Raw genomic sequence first — 19,343 nt, 5'->3', positions numbered from 1 at the left:
TATCTATCTATCTATCTATCTATCTATCTATCTATCTATCTATCTATGATTTGTTTGCATGTTGTCTCCTCCTTTGGACTGTGAGATCCTTTACAGCAGAGATTGTTTTTTTTACCTTTCTTCCCTTTATCTTATTTACCTTTCCTTGTATCCCAAGAACTTAGTTTTGCCTAATACATTTTAGTTGTTTTTCAGTCATGTCCAACTTTTCCTAATCCTATTTGGAGTTTTCTTGGCAAAGATACTGGAGTGATTTGCCTTGTTGTCCAGTTCATTTTACAGATGAGGAAACTGAGGCAAACAGGGTTAAGTGACTTAACCAGGGTTACAGCTATTAAGTTTCTGAGGCTAGATTTGAACTCAGAAAATGAGCCGCCCAACAGCCCACTTAGCACCAGAGGGCACTTAATAAATGCTAGTTGATTGACTGATTTACAGCTGTTAACATACTGGTCCCTCAGAGACTCTTCTTCTCTAAACTTAATAGTCTCACTTCCTTCAACCTACATAAGTTAAATGTCTTGCCTTGGGTCTTACCTATATAGAGCTTGCAGTTCACTAAAGACTCCATCAATCAATATGCACGTATCAGCTCCTATTCCAAGTCTTTTCCATATCATTTTCTTTCTTGCCCCTTATTCCCATCTTTTACTTCTGTAACTGATTTTTTTTTAAACCAAGTATAGTCCTTTGCATTTAGGCAGAAAACAGGGTGAAAATAAAGGTATTGCCATCTTTCCTATTTCTTATTTTTTTTAAAGGAGCTGGAGATATTTATTTGTTTGTTTAAAATAAAATTTTATGTTTATTTTTAGTCTACATCATTCATTTCCTCAAGATTTTGAGTTACAAATTTTCTGCCCATCTTTCCCCTACCCACCACCCCAAAACAGGGATCCCACTGTATACTCTCTCCTCCAATCTGCTCTCTCCTATATCCTCTCCCATCCCCCCTCCGACTTTCCAGTAGGGCAGGTTGGATCTCTATATCCCACTGCCTGTATATCTTATTTCATAGTTGCATGTAAAAAATAATAATAATATAATTTTTAAAACATTTGATTTTTTATTACCTACCCAGAAACACCTGGCTGTGTAACCTTGAGCAAGTTACTTAACCTTGATTGCTTTAAAAAAAGAAAAAAAACATTTAATTTTAAAACTTTTAATTCCAGATTCTTTCCTTTCCCTCCCTCATCATCCACCCTTACTGGGAAGACAAACAATTCATTATAGGTTGTACATGTGTACCTACGCAAAACATTTCCATAGTGGACATATTGTGAAAGACTGACTATATTTCCCTCCATCCTATCCTTACCCTGACTTGTTCTATTCTCTACTTTGATCCTGTCCCTTTTCAAAAGTGAGTGCTTCCAGCTTCCCTCCCCGCCAACCTATCCTTCCTTCCATCATCCCCCCTTCTCATTCCCGTCCCCCCTACTCTCCTGTAGGGCACGATACCCTATTTAGTGTGTATGTCACTCCCTCCCTAAGCCAAATTCAATGAGAGTAAGGTTGACTCATTCCCTTTTGCCTTCCTGTTCTTCCCCTCCATTGTAACAGCTTTCCCTTGCTTCTTTTATATGAGATAATTTACCCTCTTCTGTGTCTCCCCATCTCTTCTCATATTCCTCTCTTACCTCTCAATTTTACCTTTTAAGTATCATCCCTTCTTATTCAATTGGTCCTGTGACCTCTCTCTAAGTACACATATATACACACACTCACATATGTATTCATGTTCCCATATACCCGCCTATATAGACATATACATGTATGTATACATATATACACACATTTATATTCCCTTCAACTATTTTCATACTGAGAAAAGTTTCATAAGTTACAATTATCGTTTTTCAATGTAGGAATGTAAATAGTTCAACTATGATAAGTTCCTTATGATTTCTTTTCCCAGTTTACCTTCTCATGCTCCTCTTGCTTCTTGTATCTGAATGTCACATTTTCTATTCAGCTCTGGTTTTTCCATCAAGAATGTTTGAAAGTCCTCTATTCCACTGAATGATCATATTTTCCCCTGAAACATGGTACTCAGTTTTCCTGGGTAGGTAATTCTTGGTTTTAATCCCAGCTCCTTTGACCTCCGGAATATCATATTCTAAGCTCTTCAATCCCTCGGTGTAGAAGCTGCCAGATCCTGTGTTATCCTTATTGGGTTTCCACAATATTCAAATTGTTTCTTCTTGGCTGCCTCTAATATTTTCTCCTTGATCTGGGAATTCCGGAACCTGGCTATAATATTCCTAGGAGCTTTCTTTTTGGGATATTTTTCAAGAGGTGATCAGTGGATTCTTTCAACCTCCATTTTGCCCTCTGGTTCTAAAACATCAGGGCAATTTTCCTTGAGAATTTCTTGAAGGATGATTTCTAAGTTCTTTTTTTGATCATGGCTTTCAAGGTAGTCCAATAATTTTTACATTATCTCTTCTGGATCTGTTTTCCAGGTCAGTGGTTTTTCCAATGAGATATTTCACATTGCCTTCTATTTTTCCATTTGTTTGGCACTGTTTACTAGTATATTGATTTCTCATAAAGTCACTAGCTTCCATTTGCTCCAATCTAATTCTGAAGGAATGATTCTCTTCAGTGACCTTTTGAGATTCTTTTTCCATCTGGCAAATTTGGCCTTTTAAGCTATTCTTCTCATTAGCTTTTTGGGCCTCTTTTGCCATTTGAGTTAGTCTATTTTTTAAGGAGTTATTTTCTTCAGCAGGTTGTTGACTTTCTTTTCATGATTTCCTTGCATCATTCTCATTTCTCTTCCCAATTTTTTTCCTCCACTGATCTTATTTGGTTTTCGAAATCCTTAAGTTCCTCTATAGCCTGTGACCAGTTCATATTTTTCTTGAAAGCTTTTGGTGCAGGAGTTCTGACTTCCTTGTCTTCCTCCTGTTCCATGCTTTGATCCTTTTTGTCCCCCCCAAAAAAATCCAAAGTTGGATTGCAGTGCTTTTTTTGCTTCCTTTGATTGTTCATGTTGCCACTCAATTACTTTACTTTTGAGCTTTTTGCCACAGTAAAACTCTGCTTCCAGAGAGGAGAGCTTTGTCCCAAATCGCTGGGGTTTTCTCAGCTGCCAGAGCTATTAGTTGGCTGCCCTCTCAGAAGCCTCCACTGGCTCTGGCACACTGGTCATGCACCCCAGGACCTCCACCCTAGACAGCAATCCAGATCCAAGCAGGTTAAAGCAAGAGCAATTACTCCTCAGACTGGTTGCTTGGTCCCCCTACAATCTGCAGGCCAGGAGCTCTGAAGCAGCCATGCAGCAGTGGCCGCAGTGCCTCAGCCACTTCTCCCTCCAGGAACAGAGACCGGACCGCACTCCCAGACTCCCTGTTCCCACAAAGTCCACACTGAACTCTCACTTTGTCTTTGGCATTTATGGGTTGATAATTCTGGAAACCACCATAGCTGCTGGCAATCCACTCTCTCAAAGTCCCTCCAGCCAGGACTGGTCGTGGCCACCTTGAGGCTAAAACCGTGGACTCATGTGGCGCTGGGCTCTGCTCTCAGCATGCCGTGACATACGCTTCCTGTAGGCCTGCCAGGCTGTCTTCAGCAGGAGATTTGTTTCTTTCTGCCACTTTGTGGGTTCTGTAGCCCCGAAGTTTGTTTAGAGTCATTTTTATACATATTTGAGGTGGTTATGGAGGAGGCATACGGAGTTTTCTTGCTTCTATGCCGCCATCTTGTCTCCACCCCCAAAACATCTTTCTTATTTTAATATAAAGCACAGTCATCGGAAATCAACTCAGCATGAACTGGCAGAGAGGTAAAGTCAGACTGTAGCCAAAGGAGGATACGAGGTTCCAGCAAAGCCCTTTATCTCCCACTTTGCTTGACCCTCTGGAAAATTGCTTTGTTTATTTGTTTGGAAAAAATTACATTATAAATATCAATTTTCAAGCAAAAGGTTTTTTGCCATATAAAAATAATGGAGTTTGGTTTTCCACCCTTTCATATCACCCCAAATTAAACTGCCTGAGACAGCCAAAACTTTTTACTGATAGTATCTAACCCCTAAAAGTGTTAATGAGCTACTTGCTATTAAACAGTAGCCTAGACTTCACTTCATATATGTAAATTAGAATAATAAGCCTCATAATCCAAGTTAGTTTTATGTAGAAATATGTAATATGTGTGGGCAACTAAGTATGGTATCTCTACATTGTAATGATTCATACTTTAAATAATTCCCAGCATTTTAAAAATCCAATACAAAAAATTAAATGCTGTGTATATTATATATATATATACACACACACATATATGCATATGCATATACATATACATGCATGTGCATATACATATACATATATATATTTTCTTTCCTCCTCCTAATCGTACTGCTATAACTTGATATGCATTCCTAAAAATCATTGAGCTATGCAAAATCACTCCATAAAAACCACAGGGCTTATGGAGAAAATGGGATTAGGAGTACAACACTCAAAAACTTAACTAGTGACACATAAAAAAATTAGGAATCTAATAAAAATAGCAGCACAATTTTGTATGTATTAAATGGTTAAGAAATACACAAATACTACAGTAAATAGTGGTAATGTTGTGCTGGTGAGCCTGCCCCCAGGTTCCTTCAGGCCCAGAAGTTGATGGTTTACTGGCAGTAGGGACCAGCCCTCCTACCCCCAGAAATCATACTGTACCAGAAGATACACACTATATACGACACTTTAATTATTAGGTGTTTGATGGACCCCACCATCTACTGGAAATACTTCCTCAACCTGAACTCTGCTAGATCTCCTCTGTCACGGTGATGAAGATCTTTAGCCAGCATCTTCATGTTCCATGTCTTCCCTGATGTTTATTATAAGAACATAAATGAAGAGGGTTATTTCTATTGTGATAACTTCTAGGGAATCTTATATAATTTTGATGGATAGGTGGGAGACATTTTGTTGTGAAGGTGACTATAAGACATTGCTTTGTTCTACCAAATTAAATACTTTTTTTTTTTTGGAGGGGGAAGGCAGGTCAATTGGGGTTAAATGACTTGCCCAAGGTCACATGGCTAGTAAGTGTTCAGTGTCTGAGTCTGGATTTGAACTCAGGTTCTCCTGACCCCAGGGCTAGTGCTCTATTCACTGCACCACCTAGCTACCCCCAAATCAAATCCATTTTTCAAAGCAATAAGAACCCTAGGATTCTAGGATCCTTAGCATTCATATACTCTTAAATCCTCTACATTTTCTGGTTAATTTTGAAATGGGAACAATGTGGTTCATTATTGAATATCACCTGCAAAAAGACTTTCTGTTCCTCACTAATACTTTTTCAAGGACGCTCTTGATTTGTGTATCTATTACATCAGAAAGATTTGTTATGTATTGGAGAGTAGGCAGATTTATGTTTTCTCAGTTGCCTTTTGGGGGGGATGGGGTAGGCACAGCAGAATTTTTCCACTCTGGCAATGCCTGATGGCTAAGTATCCTATGAAATAATGTTTTTTGTTGCCTGTTGGCATACAATAAATCCCATTTAGCCAATTCATTTCTTCAGTTCTCCAAGGAGTACCTGTGAGCCAGACTTCCATTTACCTACAACTTCATCCTTTCTTCTGTCTTTGTTTACGGCAAGAATGTCAAGATTGATATGACAGCTGCTTTAGCAATATGCCCACTTCTTGGTCATTGGACAAGGATCTCACATTTAGAGTACTAACCGTCAAATTAAATTCTATCAATGTGTGATTCTTAGCACCTGCTACACTCTTTCCTGTAACTTTGCCTATGTTACTGCAGAAGTAGTAACAGAACACACAGGACTGGGCCATTCTTTTTCTTTGTTTCAGAGATTTGCTATGGCCAAAAAAATAATCAGCAAGCAGCCTGCCTATTATCGTTCCTCCTCTCCCTACTTAGTGAGGATGGTCCCAGAAAAAAGACTTAGTCTGTTACTGAAGTCATGCTCACAGCCTTTCTAACATGATAGATCTTGACAAGGCTTATGTTCCACTGACCTGATCAATAAGCATTTTATAACACATTTATTAGGTGTCTGCTATATGTCAGGCACTATGCTAAGCACTGGAGATACAAAAAGACCATTCCTTCCCTCAAGAAGCTTATACTCTCATGAGGAAGACAACATGGAAATAAATATATACAAAGCAAGCTATATACATAATAAATAGGAAAGAAGGAAAGCACTAGAATCAAGAGAGGTTAGGGAAAGCTTCCTGTAGAAGGTGGAATTTTATTTGGGATGTAAAGGAAGCCAGGAAGGTCAGTAGTCAGAGCAGATGAGCATTTCGTGCATGGGAGACAGCCAGAGAAAATGCCCAGAGCCAAAAAATGGAGTGTCTTGTTCATGGAACATCTAGGACACCACTGTCATTGGACTGAAGAATACAGGTTGGGGAGTAAGAAGACGAGGAGTCAAGGTTATGAAGGTCTTTGAATGTCAATCAGATCATTTTGTATTTACTTCTGGCGGCTATAGGAAGCAACTGGAGTTTATTGAGTGGTTGGATGGGTGATATAAGTGGACTTACACTTTAGTGAAATCACTTTGTTGACTGAATGGAGAACAGATTGGAGTGGGGAAATACAAGGCAGGTAGATTCAGCAACATAGTCCAGATATGAGGTTATGAGGACCTGCCCTGGAGTCATGGCAGTGTCAGAGGAGAAACTGGGTATATTGGAGAAATGTTGCAAAGGTGAAATTGACAGGTCTTGGCAACAGATTGGGGGGTGGGGGTCAGGGGTTTGAAAGATGGTGAGGAGTCCAGGATAACTCCTAGATTGTAAACCTGAGAGGGTGTTACCCTCTACAGTAATAAAAAAAAGGTGGTGGTAGGGTGGGGAGATGGGAAGAGGGAGGAGGGTTTGGGGAAAAAGATAACAAGTTCCGTTTTGAACATATTGAATTTAAGATTTCTACTGGACATCCAGTTCAAGATGTCTGGAAGGCAGTTGGAGATGTGAGATTGGAGGTCAGCAAAGAGATTGGCATAAGAAAGGTAGATTTGAGAAGCATCAGTGTGGAGATGATCAGTCCATGGGAGCTGATGACATCACCAAGTGAAGTAGCCTAGAGGGATAAGAAAAGAAGGTTCAGGGAAGAATCCTAAGGGGCACCTACAGTCATAGGGCATGATCGTTGAGAACCTAGGATGTGACCAAGCCAAGATGAGGCAACAAAGTAGGACTAGGATTTCAAATTTTAATATTTATATTTATTTATTTACTTACATAAATTTTGGGGCCCTAGACATTTTCCCAAAATGTGAATTAAGAACTTTTTTCATGAAAGACTTACATTAACTTATACAAAGTGAAGTGAGCAGAACCAAGGAGAATAGTGTACACAATAACAAAAGAACTCATGATGAGAAATGCTATCCACCTCCAGAGAAAGAACTGATGGAGAGTGAATGCAGATCAAAGCATATTATTTTTCATTTTTTTCATGTTTTTTGGCGGGGGAGGGGTCTGTGTTTTCTTTTCACAGCATGACTAACATGGAAATTGTTTTGCATGATTGTACATGTATAACCTATATCAGATTGCTTACCATCTCAGGGAAGGCAGAGAGAGGGAGAGAATTTGGAACTGAAATTCTTTTTTAAAAAGTTAAAAAATTGTTTTTACATGCAATTGGAAAAAAATAATCTTTTTTTAAAAAAAAGGAACTTTTCCCATGATACACAGAATCTTAAGAGTTTGAAAGAAACTCAAAAGAAAGATGTACCTGAACAGGAATCCTTTCTACAACATACCAACCAAATAATGATTCAGTCTCTCAAAAAACCCACCAGTAGTCTTCTTTGTAATTTGCACCCATTGCTCCTGGATCTGCAAAATAGGGACAAACAGATTATGACTAATCCCACTTCTATATGACAACTCTTCACTTACTTAAAGACGGTTCTCCTATCTCCCCTAACTCTTCTCTAATCCAAGCTAACCATCCCTAGTTCCTTCAAAACCATTCCTTGCACAATCTCCAGCCCTCTCCTTGTCCTATCACTATTGCCCTCTTCTGAACATGCCTCAGCTGATCGATCTCTGTCTTAAACATGGTGCCCAGAAATGGGCACTGTATTCCAGATGCAGTCTGACAAGATTGTTCCTCTTCTTGTTTTACATAGGGTAGCATTCCCTTTTCTGACTTTCGTACTGCTACTTTGATTCACATTAAGCTTTACAATCCCATAAAATCAAACAACAATCAATGTTTGTTCAGCACTTTTTCTGGGCCAGGTGCTAAAGCCTTCCATTATATTTTCCTATATTTTCCTTCATATATTTTCCTAATAAAGAATTGGTGTCCCTCATGTTGTACTTGTGAAAGTAGATTTTTTTGAACCTGTGTATAACTTTTTCTTTTTCCCTTTTAAATTTCATTTTATTCAATTCATCCCATCATTCTTCCTATTGAGATCTTTTTGGCTTTTGACCTAGGCATCCAGTGTGTTCCCTGTTCTTCCCCATTTGATGTCATTCAAAGATGTTACAAGCGTACTATCTCTTTGTCCAAGTCATTGATAAAAATGTTGAACAGCCCAGGGCCAAGGATAGAGTCTTTAAAGGGAGTGAAAAAGCATCATGTAATCATAATTGGCCTTTTCCAGGAGAGAGGGAAGAGAGTGAGTATACTCATAAGTGTAAACACAAACTCAAGTACTCTGTCTTCTTGCTTGTTATAAGAAATCTTAAAAAAAACTTTCCTAATCATCATTACCAAGATATTTATTCCTTTGTGTTTAACTCTCCACATTATCCATCTAATAGACACACGTTATATGAAACTCTCTCTTCAGGGACTGTGAATTGACTGAAACGGTTAAGGCTCTGAAGAATTAATCAGATGATGACAGATGCAGTTCCCCAAGTGCCACAGAAAAGGTGTTCATCTAATTAAAATGTCTTCAGAATCAAAGTCTTTCTAAGCTACAGCTTTATCCTATCTTCCCAATGTTCCTCTCTAAGTACATGCATAATGCATTGAAACACAGGCCTGACCCATTCTGAAGCCCTTTACCTGCATTATAGCCAAAAATGGTAATTGATTTTTAGGCTAAATCTTTTAAAAATCATGAAGTGCTTTACATTGTAAGCCATTATCTGATAAATTTTCTTTTTCCAGGTAATACAAACTGCAGCTCATTAAGTAAAACTGATTTCAGCTGTGCAAAAAGTGTGTGGCTTTTTAGTCACTTCTTGAAATAACATAAAAATCATTTTTTTTTCATCTCTTTATTCATCTAGATATTTTTGCCCCACCTCCTGAAATTTATTAGATGATGTCCTTTGTTTGACAAAAATTCCTTATTTGCTTTGCTTTTGTCCTCACTCCCATCAACATGGTATATCCTGACAGACATGCACAGATATTGCACCAAACAATGTCCTTTAATATATTCTCATTTAGCCTCAAGACAACCTGCTAAGGTAGGTAGCATTGAAAACTATTAACTCCATTTCTAGATGAGGAAATTGAGGCTTGGGTTCAGTTGCTTTACCCACGAAGACATTGTCCCTGTGGCACTAACTGTCCCCACGACCCATAATCCTCTAATATCTCTTTGTCTTCTCCCACATGATTGATCTGATATTTATGGTCTTTGACTCTATCTGCCTCCCTAATCTTATCAGCCAAATGAGGATAATAATATTTGTACTACATAAGATAGGGGATTATTGTGAGAATGAATCCATATAATGTTTATAGAGTACTTTGTAAACTGAAATGTGCAATATAAATGTCAACTATTATTAAAATAAAATTGTCACATAGCAGTCTTCTATTCCGTGGTAAGATACGTGGATAGGGATCAGACAAAAACAGTCTGATACATACTAGTCTGGAAAATCCAGTAGTCTTTTCTACCCTGTAAATAGAAAATGATTCTCCTTTTAGTTACGATTGCTACATTTTTTGTGCTATTATCCCTTTAATGTTTGTTGTATTCAAAGCCTCGTTTAATAACTGGCCCATTACTCTTACCTTGTTCAGTCTTTTCAGTCATGTCCAATCCTTTGTGACCCCATTTAGGGTTTTCTTGACAAAGATACTGGAGTGCTTTGCCATTTCCTTTGGCAGCTCATTTTACAGATGAGAAACTGAGGCAAACAGGGTTAAGTGACTTACCCAGGGACACACAGCTAGTAAGTGTCTGAGGCCAGACTTGAACTCAGGAAGATAAGTCTTCTTGACTCCAGGCCTGGCACTCTATCCACTGTGCCACCTAGCTGTTCCAGGTTTCATCTGTATCCTGGTCCTCACTATAAAAGAATGAAATTTCTACCCAGTCCACCCAGGTGAGACTTGATAACTGGTTGTCTTCTAGAGCAGTTCAACCCTACTCATGAGTCAAGAATTCCTAATATGTCAACATGTGCCCCCTTATAGTGTGGTCACATTTCAAACACAGAAAAGATGGTTTCTGTATCCATGGGCTTAGGAAAAGATTTCAAATGGCTTGATGATTTTCCTAAATTGAAGGATCTGATATGCAAATTCTGTAAGATTATTAAAGAAATACTGTATTTTTAAAAGATTATTCCCTTCAGCTACACTTTGAAACAACATCTCCTTTAATTTATTGGATTATTTTAATCTATCATATAAAAGCATGAACAAGATTTTACTAGCTATCACCTGAGCAGATTAATAGGCCATATAATTACTGAAGTGCTCAATTTCTTTACATTCCTTTATATTGGAAGTTATTGTTCAGGATCAAGTTATCAAACCCAATCCCAAAGCCTTATGGTAGCTTATCTGAAAAGCTGTTGTAATAATGCGAAAGGAATTTTTATGAACAAAATATCCTACTGCTTATGCAAAAGGGAGACTGAATTGTAGGTTTCAGATTATTTCATCTTGATATATATTTGTTTTCTCTAACAGAGACTTAGTTCGCTGTCTTACAAGTCTCGAGAGGAAGACCCAACTCTTACAGAAGAAGAGGTAGGTTTCAGCAACCATTCATTCCACAAACGTGTTAGATGCCTAATAGGAACCAGGCACTGTTTGGAGCTTTAAACAACAAAAAGCCCTAGACATTCCCTTACACCCTCACGAGAGATTAGCATAATACAGACTCACTAATTATAAATCCCTGTGATAGACAAGTACCTACTCTTTCCAAGTTTGTGCCTTGTAATTTTTTTATTTGTATCTACTATAGGCAAAATGTCATCTTAAGGATGTTAATAGGAATATGGCTTTGGCGTTGAATGTCTTATCATGACCAAGAGTGACTGACAAGTGACAAGACAAGAAAGAATCAGGGAAATAGAGACCAGATTCCTGGCAGGAAAAGGCTTAGTGATGTCAAAGAATCAGCCTTGAAGGCAGGCATGGGAAAAGATCAGTAGAATCAATTATAACCAAGGTGTCAATGTAATTGGGAAATATTTCCCAAAATAAATAAAATTCAGTGGAACATAGAGTATGTTAACATATGGTTTTCTCAGCCAATATGTGCCCTGCAGAGATCCTTATGTACATTTTAGTGACTGTTTCTATCTGACTTTGACACCACTGCTCTAAAGCATGGGCTGGAAGAGGTCCGGGAGAAAACTAAAGGTCATCTTTGGTTGCATGGCCACATATTATAATGTTATACGGAGCATTCTTGTTTCAGGGAAGACTAGGTGACCAGCAAGATTTAACTACCTTGTTTTCCTGACAATGAAACTTGGGCCCCAAAAGATTAAATGATGTGTTAGGTGCTACCAGAGCCAGGGTTTAAATTCTGGCTTTTAAACTCTGACTCAGAATCATCGAATCCCAGAGTTGGAAGGGACTACAGAGACTATCCAGAACAAGCTTCCCTTCTATAACATGTCCAAAAAGTGGTCACCAGATTTTTCCTTGAAGATGTCCAAGGAAAGGGTCTTCATGACCTCCAGAGGCAACTTTCATTGTTAGGAAATTTTTCTTCATAACAAAGCTAAATTTCCTTCCTTGCAACTTCTAATTATTATTAATTCTGCCCTCTGAGGTCCAACAAACAAGTATAATCCTCTTGTAAATGACAGCACATATAAGTGATACCTGAATCACGGGAGTAAATGAAGTCATCATGAGAGAGAATGCAGAGAGTAAAGAAGAAGAATAAATGAATGGTGTAAGGGAATGCCCAACCTTATGAGAAGGCTGAATAACTTGCAAATCACATCAAGGAATAGTCAGTCAGTGAACATTTATGAAGCCCCTACTATGTGTTAGACATGGTGCTAAGATCATTTTCTCCTCTGGGTGGTATTCCCTAAGTTGATAGCATTACAGAATGAAAGGGCTGGAAAGGGGCCTTAATCACACTAAGGTCTTGCCTTAAACTATAACCCATCTTTTCTCTTGGCTTTATAGACATCTTTGACAATCTTTATTCACATATGCCCTTGACCTACTCCCATTCCCTGAGTTCCACTTTCAGATCAGTCATTAGCACAGCATCTGGAGAAAGAGAACAGGCTTGGCAGTGTTGAGTTTGGGAGGGGATGTGTTAGGACAGTAGGAGCTGCCGCTTCCCACTCCCCATGTGATGCTCAGTGACACACAGTACCAGCTGAACCAAGAGGAGAAGAGACCTAGGATGGAATTGTCTACATTGCAGAAGGTGCAGGGTGGGAGTCACTGAGGTCAGGGAGGGAGGTTTCCACTGGGAAAGGAAAAACAAAAGAGCTGCCTCCCTCACTCCCTCTCACTGAGCCTCTTGGGTTTTACTGCTGCTTCTGCTTTTATCTCTTCCTTTTGTCACTGAGCAGTCATTGTAACTTTGTATCATTGCTTTTGTTGTTGTTAAATTTTCCCAAGACTTTTTTCTCCCTATCCACCAATAATCAATTCCCCAGAATGCTGCAGTAGCTCCAGCCAAGCAAGGGTTGGCTAAAAGCCTTTTAGTTGAAGGTATAACAAGAAAGAGTCTTAAACTTGGAATCAAGAAGATCTAGATTTGACCATGGCTCAAATAACTGTAAGAAAATAACAATGTCTCAGAACTTCAGTTTTCTTAGAGGATTATTGGTATGAAGATCAAATTAGATTTGTAAAATATGAAGTTCTTTACAAACCTTAAGACACTAAAGAAATGAAATATTATTACAAAAATCCAAAATAATTCTCTTCTGTTGTAAATATGAGCACAGCTTTCTATGTTTTCCAGTGCTGCATGGTATGTCCTTAGGTGTTATTAGGAGGCAGATGTTAAACCAAGAAATAATTATAGCATCTTTGAATACTTCTTGTTTTATGTCCAATTATTGTCACTGAAATTTCAAAATTACTTATAAAAAAGGGAGAGGTCAGAAGTTAACAACAATGGTGATCTTTGTGTGTATTTTGTTTTTAAATGAGAACACAGAAACATTTTGCTCCTGGAGAGGGGAAAACTAAACAAGAAAAAGTGGATTTAGATTAAAACTGAAGCAATCTCACTTAGACATCAAAATCATATTGTCATTATGATAAAGCATTAGGGAAGTTGACTACAGAGGAAAAAATAAAGATATAACGCTAAGTAGTAACTCATGATATAACAAGGAGTATAATTATTGGAGATGTGGCTGAGGCAACATGAACTGAGGCAACCAATGAAAGGGAAGCGGAGGAGGGGAAGGAAATACATTGGAAATTTCTTCCTATAAAATGTATTCTAACAAGCTCGCAAAGTGCTTTTCTCTTAACTGTGCCAATGTCATTTGGACCCAGCCAGTGCCAGTGGAAGTTTGACAAGCTAGAAAATTAAATACTTAATTGATTCATATCCCTTTCTCCAAAAAAGGTGGAAGTTCCAACAGGTGCCCTAAGGAGCATCCGTAGAGATCCGGTGATCTTAGCTGCCAAAATGATTTTCCTAAAGCAAAGTTCTAACCATATTTCTCCCCTGCTTAGAATAGTCCATTGGCTTCCTCAGGTTCCCTCAACAACCCATGATGGATCTAACCCATGAATTCATCTAAAAAAATGTTTTATGTGTAACATAATTACAGAATCTCATATATCCAGTCTAACCCATACCTGACAGTCTTCCCCTCTAAAATAAACCCCAAAAGTGGTCATCCAGACTTTACTCCAAAATCTCCAGTGAGGAGAAATCCATTCCCTCTGAAGACTGCCTATTGCATTTTTCATCATTCTAACAGTTAGGAGGTTTTTTCTTTACATTAAGCCTAATTTTGCTTCTTTGAAACTTCTTTCCCATTGTTGCTCATTCTCCCCTTTGGGGCCAGAAAGAGCATATGACAATCATTCAAATACATGAGTTCAGTTATCATGCCCTGCTAAGTTTTCTCTTTTCCAAATTAAATATCCCCAGTTTCTTTACTTGATCCTTGTAGGTCTTGAACCATATTCCTTCTTCTTTTCTGGCTGCTTTCTCATTTAATAATGCTCTTCCTAAAATGTGGTACCCAGAACTAGAAACATTACTTTTTGCTCCCATGTTCCTGGACATTGTGCCTCTTTTTTTTTTTTTATGCTAACCTGTCACAATCTTGAGTCATACAGAACTTGTAGACCAATAAAACCTCCCTACATTTTTCAGATGAACTGCTATCTGGTAATTCACATGAACTCTATATTTTCACCTGTGAAATGAGAATAATACTACTTGCACTACCCAAATCACAGGGTTGTTATAAGGAAAGTACCTTGTAAGTAGTAGCACTTTCTTCCAAGATTCCCAAAGATATTATTACGTTATATTTCTTACTTTCAGAAAAACATAGTAAACGTAAAGCATTTTCCAACTTTAAGTGATATATAAATATCAGTTGTTATTCTAAGAGCAAAATATTCTACAGATTTGCCGAGTTAATTTTTTTTGGCAGGGGGGAAGAGTGAGAGGTGGAGAAAATTATATCAAGTCATAAGATTTGGGGAATATAAGGGACATTAGAATTCATCTAATCCAGTCCCTGCACTTTACAGATGAAGCAATAGACCCCAGAGAGGTAAAAAGAATTGTCAAGTCACACATATAGCTATGAATTTTATAGATGAATTTTTATATTTCTATGAAGCTGATACACTGGATAGACCAGGAGTATAGAGGCAACATTCCCTTTAGAAATGAACCATTCTTATGTCAATGACCAGTAAACAAATAGCAAGCCCGCATTAAAAAGACTCTTAGACCAGCTGGAAATTTTACCCACAGTGTGTAAGATATGTGGAGGGGAAGAAAATATCCCTTGGCAATTGGGAAACTGAGCATCTGTCAGAAAAACATGCTCATTTCTTTCCTAGATTTTTTGAAATGGATGAATTACTATGTCAAAAAAGAATGCCAGGTAATCAAGGACATTTTGACTTCCGTCCAACCATGACTCATAATACCTGAAGCAATTTTTAATCAGTACAGAGCATCCATTCCCTTGTTACCAAAGGAAATTAAGTTACTGTTGATATTCCTGGTAGACAATGCTAAGGATGTGATCAAGTTTATTTTCTTGGATGGCAGCCTGCTATTACCATAGGGAATTTCCTGGCTATGTATATCTTTCTAAGAATGCCAGAGACAGATAATTCTTTAAACTATATAGCACAAGACTTTTGAAATCAGTTGAAAAGAAACCAACACAAAATAATAATAGATAACATTTATATAGTGCTTATGATGTGCCGGGCACAATACTAATTGCTTTATAATCATAATCACATTTGCTCCTCAAAACAACCCTGGGGTTTGACACCATTGTTATCCCCATTTCACAGTTGGGAAAACTACAGGTTAAGTGACTTGTCTGTAATTACAGAGCAAAGTAAATGTCTGAGGCTGAATTTGAACTCAAATCTTCCTGACTCCTGGCCCAGCACTCTATCCACTGAGATGCCTAGCTGCCTTCCAAAATGGCATATGATACACAATAGTGGATATTGTTTGTTCTTTCCTGTCTATAATTTAATAATACTGTTATGCTAGGTTTTCTTAGAATCATAGGATTTTAGAATTGAGAATGTAGAGATCATTTATATGTTGTTTTTCTTGTTCACTCATATCAATCATGTCTGATTCTTCCTGGCCCCACTGGGAATTTTCTTAGCAAAGACACCAGAGTAGTTTGCCATTTCCTTCTCTAATTCATTTTACAGATGTGGAAACTGAGGCAAACAGGGTTAAGTAATGTGCCCGGGGTCACACAACTAGTAAGTGCCTAAGACCAAATTTGAACTCAGGTCTTCTTTTTTTTTTTAAGCAATCGGGGTTAAGTAACTTGCTCAAGGTTACAGGGCCAGTTATTTTTCTTTGTGTGGGTGCTGAATATCTGAGGCCGGAACTGATCCCAGGTCTCCCGACTCTAGGGCCAGCACTCTTACTCACTGCACCACCTGGCCGCCCCTTGAACTCAGGTCTCCTTGACTCTAGGCCTGACACTCTGTCCACTGCACCTCCTAGCTGCCCTAGAGATCATTTAGAACAGTGCCATAATTTTACAAATGAGGAAATTGAGTGCAAAGGAATGAAACATCTTGCCCAAGTCATACAGTATCATAACTACCATTAAAACCCAAGTCTAGTTAGAGGAGCCATAAATGTAGCTACATATAATTTACCTGTAATGATTCCCTATAAAGATTATGCTCTCTTAGGCAGTTGGCATTTTGTTATTGTTGATAGACATCTCTTAGTTTTTCTCATGCTTTCTTATTTACTCATTATCACGGATCCTCTACATCAAAAAGGAGACAGGAAAAGAAGTAGGGGCAATCAGAGATTTCAACCTTGGGTCAGGTTTCTGAAGTTGTAGAGCCATATATAGTGCAATAATCAAGATTCATTTACATATAAATAGATCTCAGAGAAATTCCCTCAGTATACTCAGCAGCATAGATTTCTGCATCTCTCTAAGTCAGTCATAGAATATAAATGTATAGATGTATAGATATATACACACATACACCAGACACATACTTACATATGTATAATGTACATATATATTATATATACTCCTATAAAATACATCTATCATGTGTATATATAATAAGATATATGCTTATATATGTTAGATATAATATACAATTTGTGTATCTATACATATATAGATGGAGGCAAACAGATGACTCAGTGGAGAGAGCACTGCTCCTAGAATGAGGAAGACCTGAGTTCAGATTTAACCTCAGACACTTACTAGTTGTGGGACCCTGGGCAAGTCACTTAGCCTCAGTTTGCCTTAATCCCCTGGAGAAGGAAATGGAAAACCACCCCAGTATCTTTGCCAAGAAAGCCCTATGGAAAGTATGGTCCATAGGGTTACAAAGAGTCAGATATAAAAGATATAAATAGGGGCATGTAGGTGGCACAGTGAATAGAGCACCGGCCCTGGAGTCAGGAGGACCTGAGTTCAAATCCAGCCTCAGACACTTAACACAAAAAACTATCCATGTGACCTTGGGCAAGTCATTTAACCCCATTTGCCCTACCTTACCCCCTCCAAAAACCAAAAAAACAAACAAAAAAGATATAAATGAATGACTGGACAGCAACAACATATATAGATATACACATAGACACACACCCCTATATAGATACACACCTATACATGTGTATATACATGTATGTGCATATGCATATGTAATATACATGTCTTTCCATATAGATATGTAGGTTTCTATTCCATGTTATCTTTTTTAAATGTACCAAAAGAAGAAATTATATTTGTTAAATAAGTTTCCTTGTTTAAAAATGAACTTTTAAAATTAGGTTCCATACCTGAAGTAATTTATTTTAGAAGCATTTTATCATTCTGGACATTAGCAGTCTGTTGTTATAAAGAATAAAGTAGTGAAAAGAACACGACTTTGGAGTTGTTTGACTGGGTTCCGTCATTTACCCACTCTGTGGCCTTGGATGTCATTTAATATCTTTAAGCCTTAATTTCATCTTCTATATAAAGCAGCATTAATTCAGTGGCTGTCTCATAGTATTATGAGGCTGTGATAAGATTTAAAACGTTTGGTAATCATAAATCACTACATATTTGTAAGCAGATATTGTTAGGATTTTATACCTCTTACAAATAGTTGTGGGAGGAAGTATATTGGAATGGGAAGGGTGATTGATTTGGAGACAAAGAAACTGGGTTCAAATCCCAGCACTGCTACTTCCTGTCTGTCTGATCCTAATTCACTTAACCTCTTTGGGCCTCAGTTTGCACATCTGCGAGATTAGGAGATTGAACTAGAGAAATTCTAAAATCCTTCCAATTCTAAATTGATGATTTATGATCAATGATCTAATGTTACAATTTAGATCCCTGTTAACTTAAGGAAACTTGTAACTTAGTTAATTTCTTCCTAGAAATAACTGACAAACTATAGTGTCCACAAATATTAAGATTTTTTTCTTTTGCAAAAACAACTATCTACCCGAATGTAAAAAACACATTTTTTTTTTTAATGGAAAGATGTCCAAACTAGAGTATTCTAGTCACAGGCATTCTCAGTATGGTAAAATAGGCATGAGAAAGGGAATCAGGAATCTGGATTTCAGGCACATCTCTGGTAGGTTTTTGCTGGGTGAATTAGGGAAAATTGTTTTATCTCTCTGGGCCTCAGATTGGGCTAGATGATATCTAACGTTGCCCTCTGGCTCTAACCTTCTGTAATTTTATGATTCTATAAACACTTCACTTATTAATATCCCATATGTACATGCATGCATGTATATTACACCAGTATAATTACAAGTCCTAACACCACCACCGCTACCCCCTCTCCCCACCAAAAACAGCTGAAAAGAATCCTGCTGCATCAAAGTTAGTTTTCACTGAAAGCCACAGAGAACAAGAGGTATTATATAAACCATTCTGTGCCCTTAATGCTATGTCATAGGACAGGGGTGGGGAACCTGCAGCCTCGAGGCCACATATGGCCCTCTACATCTTCAAATGTGGCCCTTTGACTGAATACAAAAACTTCCCAGAACAAATTCCCTTAGTAAAAAAATTAGTTTTGTAAAACTTGGACTCAGTCATAAGGCTGTACCCAAGGACCTGGAAGACCACATGTGGGTTTGAGGCTGCAGTTTCCTCACCCCTAGCCTAGGAAGACTAGCAGTAATGGGGGACACATGGGTGAGAGGGGAGTTATATTTTCAGTCCCTCTAAATCCCCTTCTTGCTACAGTCATGACGGTGAGGTCAGGAGAAGTATTCTTGTCAGTTTTGCATTCTCTTCTTAACAAAGTTATAAAAACATTAGATGCCCAAGTTAGCCCACCAAATTCTGTTTAGTCCATAATAAAGTCAAAACACTTTAACATTTGATATAGTGCTTTGTCCTGCTATTTCCCATTCATTATGGGTTAAACAGAATCTTGTGGGTTAAGCCAGGAACC

The 19,343-nt window shown here is 38.0% G+C and overlaps 1 protein-coding gene across 8 annotated transcripts in view; it reads left to right on the top strand.

Annotated features, from left to right (window-relative positions):
• PAG1 (phosphoprotein membrane anchor with glycosphingolipid microdomains 1) overlaps positions 1-19,343 on the top strand; it is a 238,446-nt gene that overhangs the window by 207,909 nt on the left and 11,194 nt on the right. For all 8 annotated transcript variants that reach the window (XM_069100177.1, XM_069100176.1, XM_069100178.1 and 5 more), the window contains one exon: positions 10,908-10,967. In XM_069100177.1, the coding sequence (XP_068956278.1) occupies positions 10,908-10,967 (60 nt within the window). The remainder of the gene's footprint in view (positions 1-10,907; positions 10,968-19,343) is intronic.

This window comes from Petaurus breviceps, unplaced genomic scaffold (genome assembly GCF_028583685.1).
Source record: "Petaurus breviceps papuanus isolate PSGF00001 unplaced genomic scaffold, PetGlider_PUasm1.0 38, whole genome shotgun sequence".
Taxonomy (NCBI): Eukaryota; Metazoa; Chordata; class Mammalia; order Diprotodontia; family Petauridae; genus Petaurus; species Petaurus breviceps.
The sequence above is the reverse complement of the archived record's forward strand: the minus strand, read 5'-3'. Positions and strand labels throughout refer to the sequence as shown.